This window comes from Leopardus geoffroyi, chromosome C2, assembly GCF_018350155.1.
Source record: "Leopardus geoffroyi isolate Oge1 chromosome C2, O.geoffroyi_Oge1_pat1.0, whole genome shotgun sequence".
Lineage (NCBI taxonomy): Eukaryota > Metazoa > Chordata > Mammalia > Carnivora > Felidae > Leopardus > Leopardus geoffroyi.
This window is the reverse complement of record NC_059333.1, coordinates 54,752,971-54,775,432: the sequence shown is the minus strand read 5'-3', so window position 1 is coordinate 54,775,432 and position 22,462 is coordinate 54,752,971. Positions and strand designations below refer to the sequence as shown.

At 37.7% G+C, this 22,462-nt stretch overlaps 1 protein-coding gene across 15 annotated transcripts in view; it reads right to left on the bottom strand.

The window, feature by feature from the left end:
- Window positions 1–22,462, bottom strand: part of BBX (BBX high mobility group box domain containing) — a 289,196-nt gene that overhangs the window by 73,788 nt on the left and 192,946 nt on the right. For all 15 annotated transcript variants that reach the window (XM_045501896.1, XM_045501908.1, XM_045501910.1 and 12 more), the window contains 2 exons: window positions 16,293–16,488; window positions 8,093–8,160 (listed from right to left, as the gene is read on the bottom strand). In XM_045501896.1, coding sequence (XP_045357852.1) covers window positions 8,093–8,160; window positions 16,293–16,488 — 264 coding nt within the window. The remainder of the gene's footprint in view (window positions 1–8,092; window positions 8,161–16,292; window positions 16,489–22,462) is intronic.

Here is a 22,462-nt window from a genome sequence, read left to right as displayed (position 1 = left end):
GTAAGCATATTACATCCAAGTTAGTCTCTTCAAAACGTTTTTGAGGATTAAAATAAAGCCACTCTTAATTAAACCTAAATTAGGTTAAAGAGAACCTGAGTAGTGAAGCACTGCACCTGGCGAGCTGATCCCAGGAATGAGCCACAGCTGAGAAGAACACTGGGTTACCCCGGGGAGCATAACCAGATAACAACGCATAGACCTGCACGCTCCCAAAATTGAGAGTACACGTCATGTGGCTGAAAGGAAGAATAAGTCTGTGGTTTCACTCAGGGCACCAGGGCTACCGGAGTATTCATCCAGCACCATTGAGTGAAGTTCTCCTATCATTATAAGCCATGTGGCAGAGCACTACTATGGAGTCCGGAACAGACTCTGGGCCACTTCTACAAATCACTGCCATAGCAACTGAGACAGCAGCATCTCTCCTGCCTCAGTTTCTTCACATGATAACGTAGTTAAAAGTACTACTCTGCCTTCTTCCATGGACAATGTGAAACCAGAATGCAGCAGTGTATAAAAACATGCTCTCAACAGCACAGTGCCCACAACCGCCCTTCCCTTTTATCCTCGTGTTCTGCATCCTCCTCTTTCTATCCCAGCTCACTTGCGGCCCACCTTCCCCACCACCCCTTCCTACCACCTCTGGGAGACTAAAGAGCACATGCAGTTTCATCACTGTCTTGAGCAGTGTGGCCTGGGAACTCAGCAAGGGTAGATGCTTCTTTGGGCCTCAAGCCCACACTGCTGACATATGGAAGAGGCTGGGCAAAATGGGCAGTGAACAGTGACTTAACCAGGAAGGAAGGAAGGAAGGAAGGAAGGAAGGAAGGAAGGAAGGAAGGAAGGAAGGAAGGAAGGAAGGAAGGAAGGAAGGAAGGAAGGAAGGAAGGAAGGGAGGAAAGACAGAAAGAAACACAGAAAGAAAGAAAGAAAGAAAGAAAGAAAGAAAGAAAGAAAGAAAGAAAGAAAGAAAGAAAAAGAGAGAGAGAAAGAAAGAAAGAAAGAGAAAGAAGGAAGGAAAGAGAGACCGGACAACAGTTCCAGCCAAAATGGGCAGTGAACAGTGACTTAACCAAGAAAGAAAGAAAGAAAGAAAGAAAGAAAGAAAGAAAGAAAGAAAGAAAGAAAGAGAAAGCAAGCTCAAAAAGCCCATTTGCTATTTAATGTAAAATTTAAATATAGTGTATTTCCTCATCAGTTAGGTTTAGAAGCTATGAAACTGTGAGAAGGGAATAAAAGCTTTGATGGGAAGGGGTAAGAGTTAGAGGGGGTTGTGGAATTCAATGCATCTAAGTATAGTGGAATAGTCTAATTAGCAGCCTAAGGAAGGCACATATCAAACGAGCTCAAATGTACCAACAGGTATGAAAATAATTTCGCCTACTTCACTGATGTCAGAAATTATAATAAAGACAGGTGAGAACTTTCAATTTTATCGAAATCTATAGGTTTTAAAAACTTAAAACTCACAGTGTTTAAAACATGGACATAATCTTTCATTCACTTAACAAATACACTTGATCCTTGAATAACACGAGGGTTAGGGGGCCAACAGGAGTCAAAAATCCATGTGTAACTTCTGACTCCACAAAACCTTAATTACTAATAGCCTACTGTTGACCAGAAACCTTACACATAATGTAAATCCTAGCACTGTGACTTCCTGGCTCTACGATCTTGGAGAGGCTATTTAACCTCTCTAGCCTAGTTTCCTCATTTATGAAATGGGGATAAGAATAATACACCAACCTCAAAGGGCTTGTTGGGAGTGAAATGAGATAATCAGCCTAAGTGCTTAGCATAGTGCCTGGGCCAGAAAGCATTCCTGAAATACCCCTGTAAAGGTCCAGCACAGGACACCACAGCAGAAGTGGCCTGAGCGGAGGTCAGGTGGGTGGGGGGCTGAAGGCCCCGTATCCTGCATGAAGCCAGTCCTCCTGGGTTCAGATCTCAGTTCTGCACTTCAAGTTGCACAACTCTGAGCAGGTTATTTAGCCCTTCTGCTTCCACTTCCTCATTTAATGGTTTAATATTTACTTGTGAAGCAAGACTTAACTCACAGGATTGTTGTGAAGATCAAGAGTTACTCTTAAGTAATGCATTTAAGAACAGTACCGGGAATGAAGGAAGTGCTCAGTAAGTGATAGTTTTGTAACTACTCTGCAAGTGAGGAGTCCTGCAGTTTAAATCCTATCTTTGCTCCTATCTCAGTTGTTTGAAGTCTTCTGATGAATCAAGACTTAAACATAGAATACAATGAGAAAAAAAATTTTTTTTAAGAATTTTATTATAGCTTATAATAAAGAATATAACTAAATATAATCAAGAGCTATAATGCTTTAACACTGACAGAGCAATTATCAGGAACGAGAGGAATCAAATCTGGCTCAACAAATCAGGAAGGGCTCCTTGGAGGAAGTGAGAGATTGATATTACAAACATGAAGCAAAATCTATTGAATATTTTCAAAGTTCAATCATATAGAAATTTGGATAAACTGTTTTACTTTTGAACAGGCAGATGGTGATCAAAAAAATCACTCAGATTTCCTCTGAAGCCAGAAATACCATGTGAAGAATAAGCCCCTGTATCTTTTTATATCATTAGTTCCACGAGGGCAGAGACTTGTGTCTGGGTTTGTTTCCTGACGTGACTGGCACAAAGTAAGCATAGGCAAATAACTGTCATAGGACTGAACGTGTGCAAAGATGGCACACAGTTCCTACATAATGGAGGTGTATCATCATTTGCTAGCATCTTCTCCACTAACTTCCAGGCTAACTCAGCTACTCTGCTGAAGTCATACTTCCTACACAGTGATTTCTTCCCAGGTATTAAAAAGTTGTCTCCTTCTTGAGCACCTAGTGATAGAGAGTATCACAACTGCACTTTCCTACAAGTTTTCAATGGACAAAGAACTGCGTGTGTGCGCACACACCTGCATGTGTGCATGCGCATATGCATGCGCTGTTGGTAACGCACACAACATCCTGTAGGAGCGATGCACGACATAACTTAAACTTTCAAGTTAAGTATGAAAGGCCTGGAATAACATAGGGTGATAATATTAGGTGCCTGCAGTAATGCTTTTCAGGAGTTTTCAGAGTTAAAACTACCTTACAGGTTTTATTTCATTAATCTTCATAGATGTCTTGAGGGTTAGAGGTAAGTGGGTATTATTATTAGTTCCATTTTACAGGATGGAAGGCAAAGAAAAAAGTGGCTTGATCAGAACTTTACACTTCTAACAAAAGAACTAGGCTTTCTAAAATCACAGAGCTAGGGGAGCCTGGGTGGCTCAGTCGGCTGAGGCTCCGACTCTTGATTTCAGGTCATGATTTCACGGTTCTTAGGACTGAGCCCCGCATAGATCTCTGTGCTGGCAGCCTGGAGCCTGCTTGGGATTCTCTCTCTCCCTCTCTCTCTCTCTCTGCCCCTTCCTAGTTCACGCACCCACTCTCTCTCAAAATAAATAAACATTTTTTTAAAATAAAATAAAATCACAGACCTAAAATCTAATACATTTCCCACACATTTGAAAGTCTGCCTGGGGTTAAGTGTCTGACTTCGGCTCAGGTCATGATCTTACCAATTGTAGGTTGGAGTCCCAGTCCGGCTCTGTGCTGACAGCTCAGAGCCTGGAGCCTGCTTCAGATTCTGTCTCCTTCTCTCTCTGCCCCTCCCCCACTCACCCTTTGTCTCTCAAAAATGAATAAATGTTAAAAAAAAAAAGTCTGCCTTCAGTTACAACTAAAAAGATAATGATGCCTTCAAACCTTTTTATCAGCTATGATTATCGTACCTCACTTTTAAAATTTTCCATTACTCCCCAAACTATCCCTTCTGTTCTAGTTAAGATGACTTTCTGACTTTTTGGCGCTGACTTAGGTCCAATACTGAGTGTTGTCTTTTCCAATACTAATCCAAGCTGTTCTATATATAATGTGTTGACTAACAGTCCCTTTCACACTCTCTGAAATGCAGCACTCTCTGCCTTTATTTTGTAATTTAATTCAGCTTTGCATTTTTATTAAAGTAACAAATATAAAAAAGTATAGAAGATTTTTAGTCCTGGAGATCACTTCTACAAACTCTAGATCAAATAATCATTATAAACTTTATTTATTGCATTTTCATCTTTAGATAATAACTCCCTGATATAAAATGTAAGGGTTTAACTCTCTTTATGTAACTGCCTTTTCTTTAGCTCTTCCCAGAGTCTGATGTGAATGTTACTTTTTTTTAAATGTTAATTTTATTTTGAGAGAGAGAGAGGAACACACAGTATCCGAAGAAGGCTCCAGAGCCTGATGTGAAGTTCGAACACAAGAACCCGAGATCATGACCTGAGTGGAAGTCAGATGCTTAACTGACTGAGCCACCCAGGTGCTCCTAATGTGAATGTTACTTTGATGTTGAACAGATGGGCTCCTCTGCAGCCCTTTGTAGGCCTATTTTCAGCTGATCATTATATTGTGTTTTATTGATAAAATAACTTGGGTTTGGTTTCTGATTTAAATATGTTTGCTTAAATCTCATATTCACTGGTACCATCCTTTTCCGTTTCCTTCCCTCTTACAGGATTATTTCCTAATGAGACTTCTATGCTTACATTTCAGTGGATCTCAACACAGACAAGCTTAGTCCGGCATTCTGAGCCACGGGTCACTCCTTAGTGTCTTTCCTGTTAATATATCTATTTTCTTTCCTCATCCATAAATTAATGACAAATACTTAAAAAAGTTACTTAATGCATTTCAATGTGCTCTGGATATAAAGGAAGTAGAGAGCTAATCATTTATGTGAAAAATAACTGTAAATACAAATTTCATCCCTTTTACTTGTCAGAAAAGTTACCACAATTGAAACTGCAGAAGAAAGCCTGCCTCAATCACAGCAGCATGTAAAAATGTATACCTCAGAATGCAACAAACTTATTCTGGCAAATTTACAGTTAATCAGGAGATTCAGGAAAAAGAGAAAATTCAAACATTTTCTTTGTCATTATTTCCTCACTGATATCTCAAGAACCTATAATTTCTCTCTAAAACTCTAAGACTACTTCAGATAGATGTAGAAAATATTATAGGCCAAAGAAGCTTTTAATCTGGAATTTTATTACTTCAGATATTGGAAGATATTCAGATATATCATTTACATCTGAAAAATTATTATTTACAAGAAGCCTCGATACCTTCTAAAATTATTTTTTTAAAAACGACTATTAGTATATTAAAATTTCCACATTTAAAAATATAGACTTTTGGGGAGCCTGGGTGGCTCAGTCGGTTGAGTGGCCGACTTCGGCTCAGGTCATGATCTCGCGGTCCGTGAGTTCGAGCCCCGTGTCGGGCTCTGTGCTGACAGCTCAGAGCCTGGAGCCTGTTTCAAATTCTGTGTCTCCCTCTCTCTGACCCTCCCCCGTTCATGCTCTGTCTCTCTCTGTCTCAAAAATAAATAAACGTTAAAAAAATTAAAAAAAAATATATAGACTTTTGAGGATTTTTTCTATGTAGTTAGAATTCAGGATAATGAACAAAGGAAACTCTCCTCCCTCTAAGAATAATATTTCAGAATAAGAATTCTGTCATGGCATTTTAAAAAGCCATTATGATTAGACTTTTCCTGTGGCAGAATTTTTGTAAAATGTCACTTTATTTGACTGGTCTTACCTCATAGTGTAAACAGACATCACAGTAATTGTTCCAAATTGCAGCAGTATGAAATTTCTGGAACTCTCTCCTTATCTCATTATCCTGATAATTTTCTTAGGAAAATGTAAGTACATATTTACTATATTTGTCTTACGGTCATCATCTGTCTATGTACATAGAGTTGTATATACATAGAGCCCCTAAAGTTGTACAACCACATTTGTATATCTGGAATAAGACTAGTCTTTGCACAGAAAATGGGTGCTAAATGGAGTACACTGATATATAGGATAGGAACTCTCAGAATGAATCATATTTAGACATAGGTTAATTTTGTACAATACTCAATGCTTAATTGTTTCAGTATCTCAAGACTAGTTTCAAAAATGACCTAAATATATCTCTGAGATGAGAAGTAGGAAATATGAAGAAGGAGCTGTATTCTTAGAAGTGGTTCTTAAAGACCTAACTGCTGGCAACTTCCTCCCAAGGAGCACAGATTCCCTTCTCCTACATGGTTCACTTCTTCAAGTAATTTACCTTTTTAAATTTCTTTAGCTTGAGAATTCTCAAAATAGCTCCCATTCCTCAGAAATAAAAGGTTGACCAATGTACTATTTAAATTACTTGTGTCAAAAGCCTGCTCTTCTTAAAAGGGAGGAGAACTTCTCACTGAGAAGAGCCCAAGAGGTAAACTTTAATCAAAAGTGGGGGGGGGAGGGAGGAAGCAAGTCTTTACTATTTTTATCTATCTGTAAGTTCTATGGATGGATGTTTATTTATTTAAACGTGTTCCTGAGAGTTAGAAAGAATGGTAACAGAAGTTGGGAAGAAAACATCATTATAGTATAGTCTGTTAGAAAAGGTGATGCCAACTTTAACAATACAGCACATTCTTGGGAATCATGAGTCATACTGTCTTGAAAGGTCAAGTGTGCATTAGTATTCCAAAATTCAGCTTGGGATTCATGCTTGGGATAGTCTACACCTAAGTGAGAGTCAGTCTGGTTCCTATTAGGTAGCAGCCATGTGTCAGAAAGGGAAATGACTTCCTGAGAATTCTAGTGTGTCAGGAAGTAAAAACATGCTGAATAACAAGTATGTAAAGGCACAAAGTAACATGTCTATTTTTTTCAGCTAGAGATTAGTACCACGTAAGTAACTACCAGAATACCAATTTACATATTCTTTTGCTACACTGAATTGAATGGAATCAAAATAATTATGTTAAACTGAATATACGGTCACCAACTATGGATCACAAATGTAAACAACACATAATAATGGCCTTTGTGGGGCGCCTGGGTGGCGCAGTCGGTTAAGCGTCCGACTTCAGCCAGGTCACGATCTCGCGGTCCGTGAGTTCGAGCCCCGCGTCAGGCTCTGGGCTGATGGCTCAGAGCCTGGAGCCTGTTTCCGATTCTGTGTCTCCCTCTCTCTCTGCCCCTCCCCCATTCATGCTCTGTCTCTCTCTGTCCCAAAAATAAATAAACATTGAAAAAAAATTAAAAAAAAAAAAATAATAATGGCCTTTGTGATATAAGTATCTTACATGGTATCTTCTAAAACCACTATCTGAATGAGTCCACTGTATGGCATACTGGTAACTTTTTTAAAAAGTAGGAAATACATGTATCTGCAGTAGAATGAGATGACTGCTATGTTGCTGTAAATAGCGATTCTGGTTGGGCTTGAAAAATCTCCATCTCAAGTAGCTGACGTTGGTAAAACAATATGACCTGCAGGTTAATTTGTCTGGCCTCTGTTAAATGGCCCTGGAAAAGCAAGAAATTTCACAAATGCAAACTATGCATGCTTAACTGCTACTACCTGCCCATCAAAATCATACCTAAAAATGTTTGTAAAAGCAGTCCAGAAACTGCAAGAAAATAAGAGATCATAAAACCAAGGTCATGAGGGCCTGGGTCCTTTTTGTTTTCCATTTTAAAGAATAAAACAATCTTGGAGTGCCATGTTTAATACACAGGAGTCTGGATTTATTCAGGTACCAGAGAGATTGACAATTAAACTCTCATTTTTTCACTAGCAAGTCTACATGAGAACATCACAAAAACCAGGGTATGTTATGAGTAGATGGAATGAGTCCTAGGACCTGCCCTACAGACCATGACACAATCATGGCAGATGCTAACATTCGGTATATTCCGTTTCTTTCTCTCAGGTTCACAGAACCTCAAAAATCTGCACCTGACTTCTTGTTTGTGTCCTCTTGGACTTATTTATACCCCTACTGTTATACTCAAGGCACAATACAAAGCACAAATAGATCTTGACAAAAAGAAAAGAAAAAGAGAAGTAAAGTTTGCTTATGAGCTATAAACAGTGAAACTACAAAACATTGTGAACAGAATACAGATATCTGTGTTTTCAAGCCCCAGCGTGAGCAGAGCGGTCAGGGATGAGGACCACCTTACCTCTGATGTTCCAAGAGCATGTTCTCCAGCTAAAAGTAGCATGCTCAGGCCTCCCATCTGAGTAGGATCTAAAAAAGTCAACAAGAAATAAATCATCAATCCACAAGCATGAGGTACATACAATCCACAGAGTCGAAAGGGAATACTAACAAAGACTCAGAATCCAACAGAACCATATATAACTTTTTATAGAAAACTTTCAAAACTCTTTATATAGCAATAACCTAGCATATATGTGCTTAAGTATGTACTCATACTTTTGTGAGCCTTTTAAATTCAACTATTGTCCCACCATTCCAACATAACCTGTTCTTCAGTTCCATAGCTGTTTAGAATATGAATTATCTTCTCATGTGATGCTTCGTGCCTTACTGAATGGGGAATTTAGATGGATTAAAAAAAACAAACCAAAAGAGTACTTATACTTAATGTCTAAGAAGTTTGATGTTGTCATTCTCAAACTGTTATTTCTACCATGTAAAATTAGGGCTGATACAAAAACCAGACTATATGAGAAACTACAGAACAGAGACAAATTTTATAAATGGGCCTTCCAAGATCTACTAGTGGGCTTCGTTGAAATAATCTTTCTCTAAAACTTTCAAAAACAAATTTACACTAGATAATGATGTATTTTTGATATTTTAAATCTTAGGAGTATAGTCAGGCCCTTCTTTGAAATATTTTTAAGATTTTAAATGAATCCTTTTTATATTAGTGAAGGTCTTTATTCTCTTCCTTCAATAACCAACGGAAACAAAAGGACAAAATAAAAACAGCAATGTGGTAGATCTACAATCCAGAGATATAATTAAACAAGTTTTTTTTTTTTTTTTTTTTTTTTTAAGTAGACCTCATGCCCCGTGCAAAGCCCAACGTGGGGCTTAAACTCAAGACCTGAGCTGTGATCAAGAATCAGATGCCCAACGGACAGAGCCACCCAGGCGCCCCTAAACAAGTAAAGGATTAAAAACAGTAACAAACCTATATCCTTTAAGATTATCTTAAATGAGGGGCGCCTGGGTGGCTCAGTCGGTTAAGCGGCCGACTTCGGCTCAGGTCACGATCTCGCGGTCCGTGAGTTCGAGCCCCGCGTCGGGCTCTGGGCTGATGGCTCAGAGCCTGGAGCCTGTTTCCGATTCTGTGTCTCCCTCTCTCTCTGCCCCTCCCCAGTTCATGCTCTGTCTCTCTCTGTCTCAAAAATAAATAAACATTAAAAAATTAAAAAAAAAAAAAAAGATTATCTTAAATGAATTAAGTTTTAGATCTGCAATGAAATAACATATATGACAGTGCCTAACTCAGTGCCTGTCCTAGTGCATATAGGTCCCTAAATAAATATGTTTTTATTTTTAGGAATCTCTCCTAAATTAAAAATGAGAATCAGAGGCGCCTGGGTGGCTCAGTTGGTTAAGCCTCCAACTCTTGATTTCGGCTCAGGTCATGACCTCAGAGTTGTGAGATCAAGTCCCACACTGGGCTTCATGCTAAGCATGGAGCCTCCTTGAGATTATTTCTCTTTGCCCCTCTCCCTAAAATATAAACAAACAATTTTTTTTTAAAGAGAATCAGGCATACTCTTGCGTGAAGACACTGAGGTGTTTTTCTTTTCTGTTTAAAGATATGACCTTAAGTATATCCTTGTATACAATCTGTCTTACTCATGAAGCAACTCTGACCACATCTTGTCTACAAATTTTTTTAAAAATTGAAAAAATAATCTGAGGTTATTAAAAAAAAAAAAAAAGAAAAAGGTTATCATAGGGGAAAACAGGCCACCAAATGATCAGGTGGTCTAGAAATAGCTCAGTGTTGGAAAGTAGCCACACAGGAAGATACACATACAGAAAACACAGGAACTCTAGCTTTTATGATGAAACAAGGCACTTTGCTGTTGTTTTAAGATTCCACCTTTAATTAAATGTTGAATTTAAGAACTGTGCTTTGTTAAAATAGACACTTAAATCTGTTTAAAATTAAAATAAGGAGGGGAAATAAATTTAGCAGAAAGTAAAATTTTAATTTGGTTCTTCAGGGCAGCTAAATACTTTTACAGCTGTCATTCTAGGGATCAGGAGGACTGGATGATTGCTTTCTAATAGAAATAAAAATGTTTTAGTTCAAATATAAAGTAAAATAGGAACATGCTCACCTGGCGATTTATTTCAGTTATGTACCAATGTAACTTTGCAAGAAGTTTGCTGTACAGATAATAAAACACAGACCAAAAAATTGCCATCATCCTTTACATTAATTTACACTTACATAATGTTCTCTAGAACATCAAAAATATACAGATAGCATGCTTTCCCTTTACCAACAAGGCCTGTACTCAATTAAATTCTATAGCACTTTCCCTTCTTGGAAATCATACATTTAGCTGCTTTGGGATTATTGAAAATAGCAAAATCTCATGTGACAAGGACTAATGGAAAAACAGAAGAGGCTCCATGTTGAGGAAAAGCTAAAATTGTCCTTTAAAGGCCCTGTAAGGATCCCTCAGATTCAAACAGCTAGGCACCATGTTTAAAAAAAAATTTTTTTAATGTTTATTTATTTTTGAGAGAGAGAGAGAGAGAGAGAGAGAGAGAGAAAAGCAGAGAGAGAGGGAGACACAGAATTCAAAGCAGGGTCCAGGCTCTGAGCTGTCAGCACAGAGCCCGACGTGGGGCCTGAACCCACAAACCGTTGAGATCATGACCTGAGCCAAAGTCGGACACTTAACCGACTGAGCCACCCAGGCAGCCCTAGGCACCATGTTTTAATTAAAGGCAAATCTATTTGCTTTCATTGTGTTGTGAGAGATACCACTGGAAATATCACAACAGTGTTATCCACTATACATACACCATCTCAACAAGGCCATGACAATGGATTACCAACATATGTCACAGACCCTCACAGAATGACACAAACTCAAGAAGGTGTTTTCTTTCCTTATTTTACTTTAAAAGAACATTGTTTTTGTAAAGCTGACCTGTAAAAATCTTGGTTGATGTCTAGGTCTCAGACAGTTCGATTTGTAGGTATGAAAGGCAGATAAATAAACTGTCAAAAATGGTATAAAAAACAGACATCTTTCATAGTTTTCGAAGGTTTCATAGCTTTATCTACAATTATTATTGGTTTGTGAAGAGCCATTGTATGAAAAACACCTAATGTTGTTGATTTAGAACTGGGAGCAAAAGCTGTGGAAGACAAACGATAATGAAAGGAATTCCGTTGCCAGCCAATCATCCATATAGTCTTTTATGATCCTTTTATGATAAAATGTTTTATTATGAAACACTGCAACTGATACAATCTGGAAAGTCCACAGGGCTCACCAAGACTGCTGGAAGGAGAACGAAACTACAGTTGTACAATGACAGCTAAAAGTAAGAGCCCTGCATTTTGATTCTTCTGGGATACATAGCAGGATCATTTTGGTGGTTTACCTAGAATTATACCATAGACACCTACATGACGACTACCTGAAGATTTTGTTTCCTCAGGATGCTATTATGTCAGACTGCATTTCTTCCCCCCCCCCCTTTTTTTAATGTTTGTTTATTTTTGAGAGCGAGAGACAGAACATGACCATGGGAGGGGCAGAGAGAGAGGGAGACACAGAATCTGAAGCAGGCTCCAGGCTTTGAGCTGTCAGCACAGAGCCCGATACAGGGCTCGAACCCACGAACCCTGAGATCATGACCTGAGCCAAAGTTGGATGCTTAACCAACTGAGCCACCCAGGTGCCCGTCAGACTGCATTTTTTAGTGTTCATATATGACAACACCACATACTTTGTTATACTATGAATCACACACTGAATCACTAAGTTCTTTCTTTTATTTAAGGATCCTGCATACACTTTTCCCTTAGTGGGTGCACCAATTTACAACAGTGCACAAGGGTTCCCTTTTCTCTACCTGTTCACCAGCACTTGTTCTTGCTGGTCTTTCTGATGATGTTCATTATCAGAAGCTGAGGTGGTATCTCATTGTGGCTTTTTAATTTGCATGTTCCTATTGATTAGTGATGTTGAGTGTCTTTTGAAGTACCTAGTTGGTCATTTGTACATCTTCTTTGGATCAATGTCTATTCAGGTCCTCTGCCCACTTTTTACTTGGGTTTTGTTTCTGTTTTTTACTACTGACTTGTAGGAATTACTTACAGATTTTTGGATATTTGGATTTTTTATTTTGTTGCTTGTGCTTTAGGTGCCACATCCAAAAGAGACCATTACCAAGACCTATGTCAAGGAGCTTTATTCCTATGTTTTCTTCTAGGATTTCCATAGTCTCAAATTTCGTATTTAAGTCCTTAAGCCATGTCAAGTTAATTTTTTATGGTTTAAGATATGGGTCCAGTTTCAGTTATTTTTACATGTGAATATCCAATTACTCCAGCACCATTTATTGAAAAGACGATCTTTTTTCCATTTAGTATTCTTGGTTCCCTTGTCAGATATTGGTTGACTGTGTAAGTTTGGGTTTACTTATGGGATCCTGATTCTCTTCCATTGGTCTATATGTCTGTTTTTATGTCTTAATGACTATGGGTTTATAGCTTGAAATCAGAAAGTATGAGGCCTCCTCCTTTGTTCTCATTTCTCAGGATTTCTTCGGCTATTCAGGGTCTTTTGTGGCTCCATATAAATTGTAGGGGTGTCCTTTCTATTTCTGTAAAAACTGCCATTGGAATCTTGGTAGGGATTTCTTTATAGATGGCTTTTGGCTGTATTGTTTTAACAATATTAATTCTTTCAATCCATAAACACAGAAAACCTTTCCATTTATTTGTGTCTTCTTCAATTTCTTTCATCCGTTTCTTGTAGTTTTTGAAGATCTTTTACCTACTTAAATTTATTACTATTTTATTGTTTTAATGCTATTGTAAATAGGATCGATTTAGTCCTTTTTCAGAATATCTGTTGTTAGTGTATAGAAACACTACTTATTTTTATATGTTAACCTCGTATCCTGCAACTTTACTGAATTCGTTGATTAGATCCAATAGTTTCTTGGTTAAGTCTTTAGGATTTTCCAAATATTAAGTCATGTCATTTGCAAACAGAAAATTTTACTTTTTTTTCAAAACTTTTTTTTCTTTATTTCTTCTTCTTGCCTATTGCTCTAGCTAGCACTTCTAGTATGATGATGAATAAGAGTGATGAGTAGACACAGTTGTCTTATTCCTGACCTTAAAGGAAAAGCTTCCAGCCTTTCACTATTATGAGGCACCTGTGGGCTTTCTCTATATGGCCTTTATCATGTTAAGATACCTTTCTTCTGTGACTAATTTGTTAAGAGTGTTTATCATGAATGGATGTTGGATTTCGTCAAGTGCTTTTCTGTATTTATTGAGATGGTCACATAGGTGTTGAACTATCCCTGCATCCCCAGGATAAATCCCACTTGATCATAGTGAATGATCTTTTTAATGTGCTGCTGGATTCAGTTTGCTAGTATTTTGAGAATTTTTGAATCTATTATTTGTCAGGAATATTGGTTTGTAGTTTTCTTTCCTAGTAGTGTCCCTTTCTGATTTTGGTATCAGAATAATGCTGGCTATCATAAAATGAGTTTGGGAATTGTCCCTCCTCTTTGATATTTTTGGGAGAGTTTGAGAAGAACTACTGTTAATTCTTTAAATGTTTGGTAAAATTTACCAGGTAAGCCATCTGATCCTGGGCTTTCCTTCATTGGGAAATTTTTTATTACTAACTCAATCTCCTTACTCATAATTGGTCTATTAAGATTTTCTATTTTTTCCTAATTCAGTGCTGGTACGTTGTAGGTTTCTAAACATTTCTCCATTTCTCCTAGGTTGTCCAGTTTGTTGGCATATAGTTGTTCATAGTAGCCTCTACTGATCCTTTGTATTTCTGTGGTATCAGTTGCAATGTCTTTTTCATTTATAATTTTTTAAATTTGAGTCCTTTATATTTTTTCTGTGGTTAGTCTGGCTATAGGTTTATTTTTTCAAAGAACGAACTCTTAAGTCTCATTAACTTTTTCTCTTGTTTTTCTGTTCTCTATTTCATTTATTTATGATCAAATCTGTCTTATTTCCCTTTTTCCACTAGCCTGAGCTCTGTTTTTCTTTCTCTAGTTTCTTAAGGCACAGAGTTAGGTTGTTCTGGGGATCTTTCTTGCCTCTTAATGTGGGCATTTGTTGCTATAAACTTGTCACTTAGAACTGCAAAGTCTGCAGTGTTAGGTCTCCATTTTTTGTTCGTCTCAAGAAACTTTTTTATTTCTCCTTTAATTTCTTCTTTGATCCATCGATTGTTCTATAGACTGTTGTTTAATTTTCATGAGTTTTTCAATTTTCCAGCTTTCCTCTTGCTTTTGATTTCTAGTTTCATGCCATTGTGGTCAGAAGACATTTGGTATGGTTTTAATTTTCTTGAATTCGCTATGACTTGTTCTGTGGCAACACATGATCTATTGTAGAAAATGTTCCATGTTTACATAGAAACAACCTACGTGTCCACTGATGATGAATGAATAAAGAAGATGCGATTTAATATACACATATATACACAATGATATATTATTCTGCCATAAAAAATGAGGGAATCCTACCATTTGTGAAGAAATGGATGCACACTGAAGGCATTATGCTAAGTGACATAAGTCAAAGAAAGATAAATGCTATATGATCCTAGTTATATGTGGAATCTTAAAAAAAAAATCACAGAAAGAAATCAGACTTGTGATTGGCAGAGAAACAGCGTGGAGGAAGGAAGAATTGGAGGAAAGGTGGTCACAGGTTTCCAATTACAAGATAAGAAAGTACTATGGATATAATGTACAACATTATATGTACAGCTGACACTGCTATATGACATACAGGAAAGTTGTTAAGAGAGTTAATTCTAAGAGTTCTAATCACAAGGAGAAATTTTTTCCCTCTTTTCCCTTTTCTTTTTTTATTCTATCTATAGGAGGAGATAGATGTTAGCTGAACCTATTGTAATCATTTCACAATATATGTAAATCAAACCATCAGTCTGTAGGTCTTAAACTTATACATTAATGTAGGTCAATTATTGCTCAATAAAACTGGATTAAAAAACTGGATTAAAAAGGTGTTAATCCCAATATTGTTCATCCTGCTTTCCCAGGTTCCCCATACAGTAAATGGTTCATGCTCTCATTTTGAAGAAAATTTGTTTATAATGAATAATGAAATAGGAACCATATAGCTCTATACCAACTTCATAGTTTCCACCCTGCTCAATCTCCCAACTTCATTCTGGAAAATTTCTCTCTTGATTACTGCACTGCAACAGCCAGGGAAGACAGAGCCATGTGCAGAATGAATGTAAGTACTTTATTTCATGGTAATAAATGCTCTAGCATTCCTTACCACCCAAAGAGTATTAAAGGCCCCATAACAAATGGGGCCATCTGGAAGTTTTCATTTGCCTGGGTCATACAGGAATGGGGGCAGAAGGGGGATGGCGGGTAGAATGGGAATTCCCTCTAAGAAACAGCTGTCAGATTCATCTCAGACTTATGATGGAACTGTTCATATTCTTGCCCTTGAGGTTTCAGATCCTCAAATGATCAACATTAATTATGGCTTTATAAGAACCCATGATAACTAAGATACTTACTAGGATAGCTAATAGTGTGTATGTATGTTTAAGCTACTTTGTTACATTATAAAATGCCCTGAGCTCTTAATCTCCACCTTGCGGTCTGCCTTTCCATAATGTCAATGCCAGAAATTCACATATATGTATGACTCTACTACTTGGTTCACACTTCCTTTAGTTATACATACACATTCTATGTATATCATGTTCCAAAGCTTTCAGATAAGCTATATTTGCAATGCTGCACACTGGTTATAAATTTTACTTCCTTCTCTCTCTTTCTCTCTATAGACTATTTATTAAAAGTACTACCTAAATGTATTGCCTTATCCTTAAAAAAAAAACAAAAACAAAAAACAGGTAGAGGAGCACCTGGGTGGCTCCGTCAGTTGGGTGTCTGACTCTTGATTACAGCTGAGGTCACGATCCCACAGTTTGTGGGATTGGGCCCTATGGTGGGCTCTATGCTGACAGCACAGAGACTGCTGGGATTCTGTCTCTCTCTCCCTCTGCCCTTCTCCCTTGCTTGAGCTCTCTCCCTAAAAAAGAAAGAAAGGAAAAAAAAAAAAAAAAGAACAGGTAGAAGATAGAAATAATGTCTAAACTCACCAGCCATTCCAAAGTTTAGCTGAGGCATTTCTTCGGTCTTTGCTTTCTTGGGGCTTGGCAAATCTCTTGAAGACTCAGATGGGAAGGCCCACAGTTTCTTTCGTGGATTAACAGTGGGTGTTGGGGATTTCACAGGCTTGTTTGTGGTAGGACACCATTTATAGCCAGGATTCGCTTTCATAAATGCATCTTTATACTATAAATAAAGAACAGATAAGATTTTAATTAATATATAGATTGAAAGTTTTAACAGACTTCATATCTCATCCCCCCTCCCCCATTACAAAATGAAGGAAAAATTACTTTCAATAACTTCTGTGGTTTTACTTATTGAATGGCAATCTCAGCATGCATTTAACTACTGGAAAGTTCATTTGTGGAAGAAGGGTACAGAGGCAGCACATTTGTTTCTTTCGACCCACATTTTTTTTAAGCATCCAAAAAGATGTCTTACCATGATTAAGAGGGAGTTATTTGTAAGGTAAAGACTGAAACATCAGAGTTCAAACCCTAGCACTATGTGACCAAAGAAGCAGAACATACCTCTCTGGGTCTCACCCTTAAGTTTCCATAAATTGAGAATAATATCACCAATATGTAGGGTCATTGTAAACAAGGGTGTACAGCATGGCACCAACTTCAAAGTGGGTATCAGGTACACATTACAAACTGTTAGTCAATACCAGAGCCAGAAACCAGATTCTGTTCACTGCTTAATTTGCTAAGTATGGCAAAAATTAAATCTGTGCTTTGACATACAGGTAAGGTAAATACAGGCACACTTAACAGAGCAAAGTGACCAGTTTGGGGATAAACAAGCTGAGATCAAGAGTGGGAGAAGGGGAACAAGGTAGGGAAAACTGATGTATAACTTTTTAATTATTTGAAGACGCTGGGCCATGTAGAGGAAAGAGCACAAGCATACCTCAAAGATACTGTGGGTTTGCTTCCAGACTACCACAATAAAGGGAGTGTCCCAATAGAGCCAGTCGAATGGATTTTTTGGTTTCCCAATGTGTATAAAGGTTATGTTTACACTATACTACAGTCTATTAGGTGTACAGTAGCATTATTTTAAAAAATAATGTATATTTTTTCACGTTTATTATTTTTGAGAGAGAGAGAGCAGGGGAGGGGCAGAGAGAGAGGGAGACAGGATCTGAAGTGGGCTCTGAGCTTACAGGAGAGAGCCTGAGGTGGGCTTGAATTCACAAACTGTGAGATCATGACCTGAGTCCAAGCTGGACGCTTAACCAACTGAGCTGCCCAGGTGCCCCCCCCCTTTCTTTTAATAGATAGAGAAAGAGCAAGCAGGGGAGAGGGGCAGAGGGAGAGAGGGAGAGAGACAGAGAGACAGAGACAGAGAGCGAAAGAGTGAGTGTGTGTTATGGAGGCTCAATGCTCAGCATGGAGCCCAATTTGGGACTTGATCCCACAACCCTGGATCATGACCCGAGCTGAAATCAGGAGTCAGAAGCTCAACTGACAGAGCTACCCAGGCTCTTCAACAATGAAATATCTTAATTAAAAGTACTTTGTTGCTAAGAAATGCTAACCATCATCTGAGCTTTCAGCAAGCTGTAATCAATCACTGATCACAGATCACCACAACAAACATAATAATGAAGAAGTTTGAAATATTGCAAGAATTACCAAAAGGTGGCAGAGACATGAAGTGAGCAAATGCTGTTGGAAAAAAAGGTGCCGACAGTCTTGCTGTAAAGAGCAATGCCATAAAACGTCATTTGGTAAGAAATGAAATATGTGTGAAGTATCAGCATAGTAGGATTTCGACTGCAAGTGTGAGCAGGCTAAGAGCTGCGATGTGTGGTGTTGCAGTTAATCCATCAGACTCTATGTCTTGGAGGTTTCAACCTTCACTGACAATATCCTCCCTTCCTCCCTTCCCCTTTACTTTTCTGTGACTGCCTCCTATAACTCTCCCAACTCTGATGCTTCTTTCCCCTTCTGTGACCATAGAACTAAATGAAATACATTCATTGCTATTCATTATATAGTGCTAAAAGTCATATCAACTAATAAAAATGTATTTTACATGTATTCAATTATATGTGACTAACTGCTGGAAACTTTACTAAATCAATACAACTGCTACAATCCCATAAGCTTGCCTTTTGAAATGGTCACACCATGTGTAAAGTAAACTAATTTAGTATGCACTCCCAACAGCTTTTTATTTAACCCAACAGGAAAAACGGTTCTTTTATCCTTGGTATAAGAAAGCGTATATAATCCAAATAACCTTTTTCTATCTTTTCACTTTAAATCATATGAACAAAAACTGTACTGTAGGTAATACAATGTAAGTGTTCGTATGTTAATAATCAATGGTTTAGAGTTATCCCCAAATTACCTTAAGTCAAGTTTTCTGAATAAACTTTCTTTTTTTAAACTTAAAAGCTGTACATTTGCACATTGATACACGGGTACATGCAGAAGGAAGGCAGACACAAAATAATGGAAAAATACAGTTCCACGTTTCTTACAAAAATAATTAAAATAGGATGCAAGGCGAACGAAACTAGAATTGACCACCAACAGCAGAATAGATTTGGAGGAATCAAATGTGATCTGAGAGACACCCTACTCTACTGCACTCACCTGCATGGGGGATTCACATTTTAGGCTGAGGCAGACAAATAGCCTTGCCTCCCGTCTGAAGGTGGAAAGTGACAAATGGTAGGGTGAGGTGCAAATGGAAGTAGCAGACACATGCATCATTACTGTGTCCAAGTAAAAGGCACATGGGCTGGGTTTGTCAGATGAACAGTCATCTGGACAAAGGTCACCACTCTATAAAATGACAAAAGACTTTCAAACAAATTAACACATTTGCCATGAGGGGAAAAAAAAAATGTAGTTTTTAAAGAAGAAAGTCCCAGTTGTGAAAAATGCTGGACTAGATGACAGACACTGGTTAAAAGCATGAATTAAAGTCTCTGCCTTCAAACTGTTTACAATCCACAATTAGTCACACAAACATACTATTTCTTTTTACACGTGGTTTGTAAGCATTCCCCTGGTTCAAGCATGAAAAATGATTCTTCAAAGGATCTGTAAAAGGGGAAGTGGCCTATGGGTTGAAGAACAGAAGGCAAGAGAAAGGCATGGAGCATGTGGGGTTTTATGGAAAATGGTAACTGAGAATTTACTAGGAGGGTCAATACTCTGGTAACACCATATTAAGCTTGCAGATACTTGATGTAAATGAGCAGTAACAAGACAACATTCATTAGCTCAATCAGAAATATACTGAGCAAAAGCATTAAGAATGTGGGGGACAGAGAAAAGAACACACATTCCTTGTCTTTAGGAATTTAAAGCTTACATGGAGATGTCATAAATTCATGTAAAGACACACTTGAACACCAAATAAAGGCAGAGGCGGAAAGAGCCTTGGGGTATGAGGATGTCTCTCTGTCCTTGGAACTGGGCACCTCATCAATCACTTGCCCTGATTCAACTATAAGAAACAACAGAAAGGCTTAATCATTTGTTGTGGTGAGGTTATCAAGAAAGGGATTACAGAGAAGGTTGAGTAATGGCAAAATGAAGGAAGAATGTATACAGTATGAAGCAAACAGCTGAGTGAAACTTCGCATTCTGGTCAACTCTGTGACAAAAATCCATCATTACAGGATTTAAAGGGTCAAAGAGATACGCCCCATCCATCTGGATCTTTGGGACAGGGTTCTTCATGCTGGGCATGAGAGGGAGACCTGTTTTCATCCAAGAACATCAATCACACAGGCTATTGGTCTAATCTCGCAGATAACTAACCTCTTGCTAAAATACCGATTTTCAAAATTTTCCCATTAAAATAAAAATTCACATCATGGCTTCCAATTTTTTTCTTTAATTTCCAATTGATTAGATAACCTAAGTGCATCTACTTTACAGACACAGTTTATTATTTATACATGATCCTCAGCAAATGCGGGCTCTCTTCTCTCTGACCCCAACCACCACAACACTGTATTAGCAGTAATAACAAATCACTGTTATTCAGAGTGGTATTAAATACATACCCTTTGTCATGGTATTTTGCCAACTTCATATATGACAATGACATTTTCATATACCAAAAAACAATACTCTATGTTAATATTTTAAAAATTGGGTCACAACATTAAGTATTTTTCTGGATCATTTATAAGAAAGGAAATTTGACCCTAAAAAGCACCTCAATGTTAATGAAAACTGTACTAACTGTTCTCCAATTATTTGTTTTTAATGGTGGTTGGGGGAGGTGCCATCTAAAATCCAGTAATATTTCTAGCTATTATTGCAGTCTAGATTTTCTTCAGCACAGTGAAAAGAGAACGGCAACCTTGGTGAGGTCCAGGAATAAAGAATCCTGTAAATGTCTATACAAATAAAGACAGCTGAGAGGCACCTGGGTGGCTCAGTGGTTTGAGGGTCTGACTCTTGATTTTGGCTCAGGTCATGATCTCACAGTTCATGGGATTGAACCCCACTTGAGGCTCAGGGCTGACAGTGCTGAACCTACTTGGGATTCTCCCTCTCTCTCTGCTCCTCTACCCCCCCCCCCCAAATAAACAAACAAACAAATAACAAAGACAGCTGATTCTGGTGCAAATATGAGAAATACCACTATGATAAAAAAACAAAACAAAACAAAAAACAAACAAACAAAAACAACAAACAAACAAAAACAAACCTACCAGAACCGTGGAGATAAAAATTATCTGATTTTTTAAAAAAGAGATAGAACATATTTTTTTATTTTATAACACTGCAGGGGTCTAAGTGACCCCCAGCATAATAAATTTTGAAACAGTTGTATCTCTTCAAGGGGGCAGCAGAAATCACATTACACAAGGGTGGAAGAGGGAAGGGAGATACTTGGGAAGTGGCACCAATCTGTACGGTCTTAGTTCCAGGAGTTCTAACTCTAAAATTGTTCACTTAGGGGCGCCTGGGTGGCTCAGTCGGTTAAGCGGCCGACTTCGGCTCAGGTCATGATCTCGCGGTCCGTGAGTTCGAGCCCCGCGTCGGGCTCTGTGCTGACAGCTCAGAGCCTGAAGCCTGTTTCAGATTCTGTGTCTCCCTCTCTCTGACCCTCCCCCGTTCATGCTCTGTCTCTCTCTGTCTCAAAAATCAATAAACGTTAAAAAAAAAAAATTACAAAATTGTTCACTTAGATAATAAAACTCAACAGCACTATGTGACCTGAATTATTTTTACTAGGTATTTTTAATAGGGAGAAAACCAGACTATATTATGTGACAGAACACTGAATTAAGTTTATGGTTTTGACAGAATAAAATTATTTTAAGTCATACATTAACCTGTAAGACTTTCATGATAAAGCCACTCCAATAAAAATTATATACGTCAAAAAGTGACTTGAATAAGTGACCAGGGAATTGTTTGGTTCTACTATAGGAAAGTTATAAAGGAAAAACTGAGTTGGCTGTGGATATGGTTACCTAAATTGGCTGTAAAGATTATCATGGCAAGATTAGTTCATTTTCATATATAAAATTTTAAAAGGACTACTTTACTCCAATGTAGGTAAATCAGGGGAAAAGTAAATTTAATTAGCACAAATTTCAGAATTTCTTTTAAAATATAATTTTTTTAGGGACAGCTGGGTGGCTCAGTAGGTTAAGTGTCTGACTGTTGACCTTGGCTCAGGTCATGATCTCCTGGTTCGTGAGATTGAGCCCTGCGTCAGGCCTGCTTGGGATTCTGTCTCTCTCCCTCTCAGTCTCTGCCCTTCCCCTGCTTATGTTCCTCCCCACCTCTGGAAATAAATACATAAACTTTTAAAATAAATGAATTAAATGAAGTGTAATTTTGCTAATTTTTAAAAAGTAGATAGGGATCTGGGTAAAGAAAACATTATTTGATTTCTGAAAATGTATTACTCAATTCATACATTAACTAATTTGAATTGTAAAATGTGAGTTTTCTTCTAAAATATGTGCTCACTAAGGCATACTAATTTAGATTTTCTCTTTACAAAACAATTTGCAGCATGAATTTGTAATTTTTCAAACAGTACAAAAATTAATTTTTATCTACATCCCTTGAATGATCATCAATTTCAAAGTAATCAAGAGTTACTATAGTAACATCTTACAGGATATTGGAGTATGAGGTCCCTCCATCAATCTAAAAAT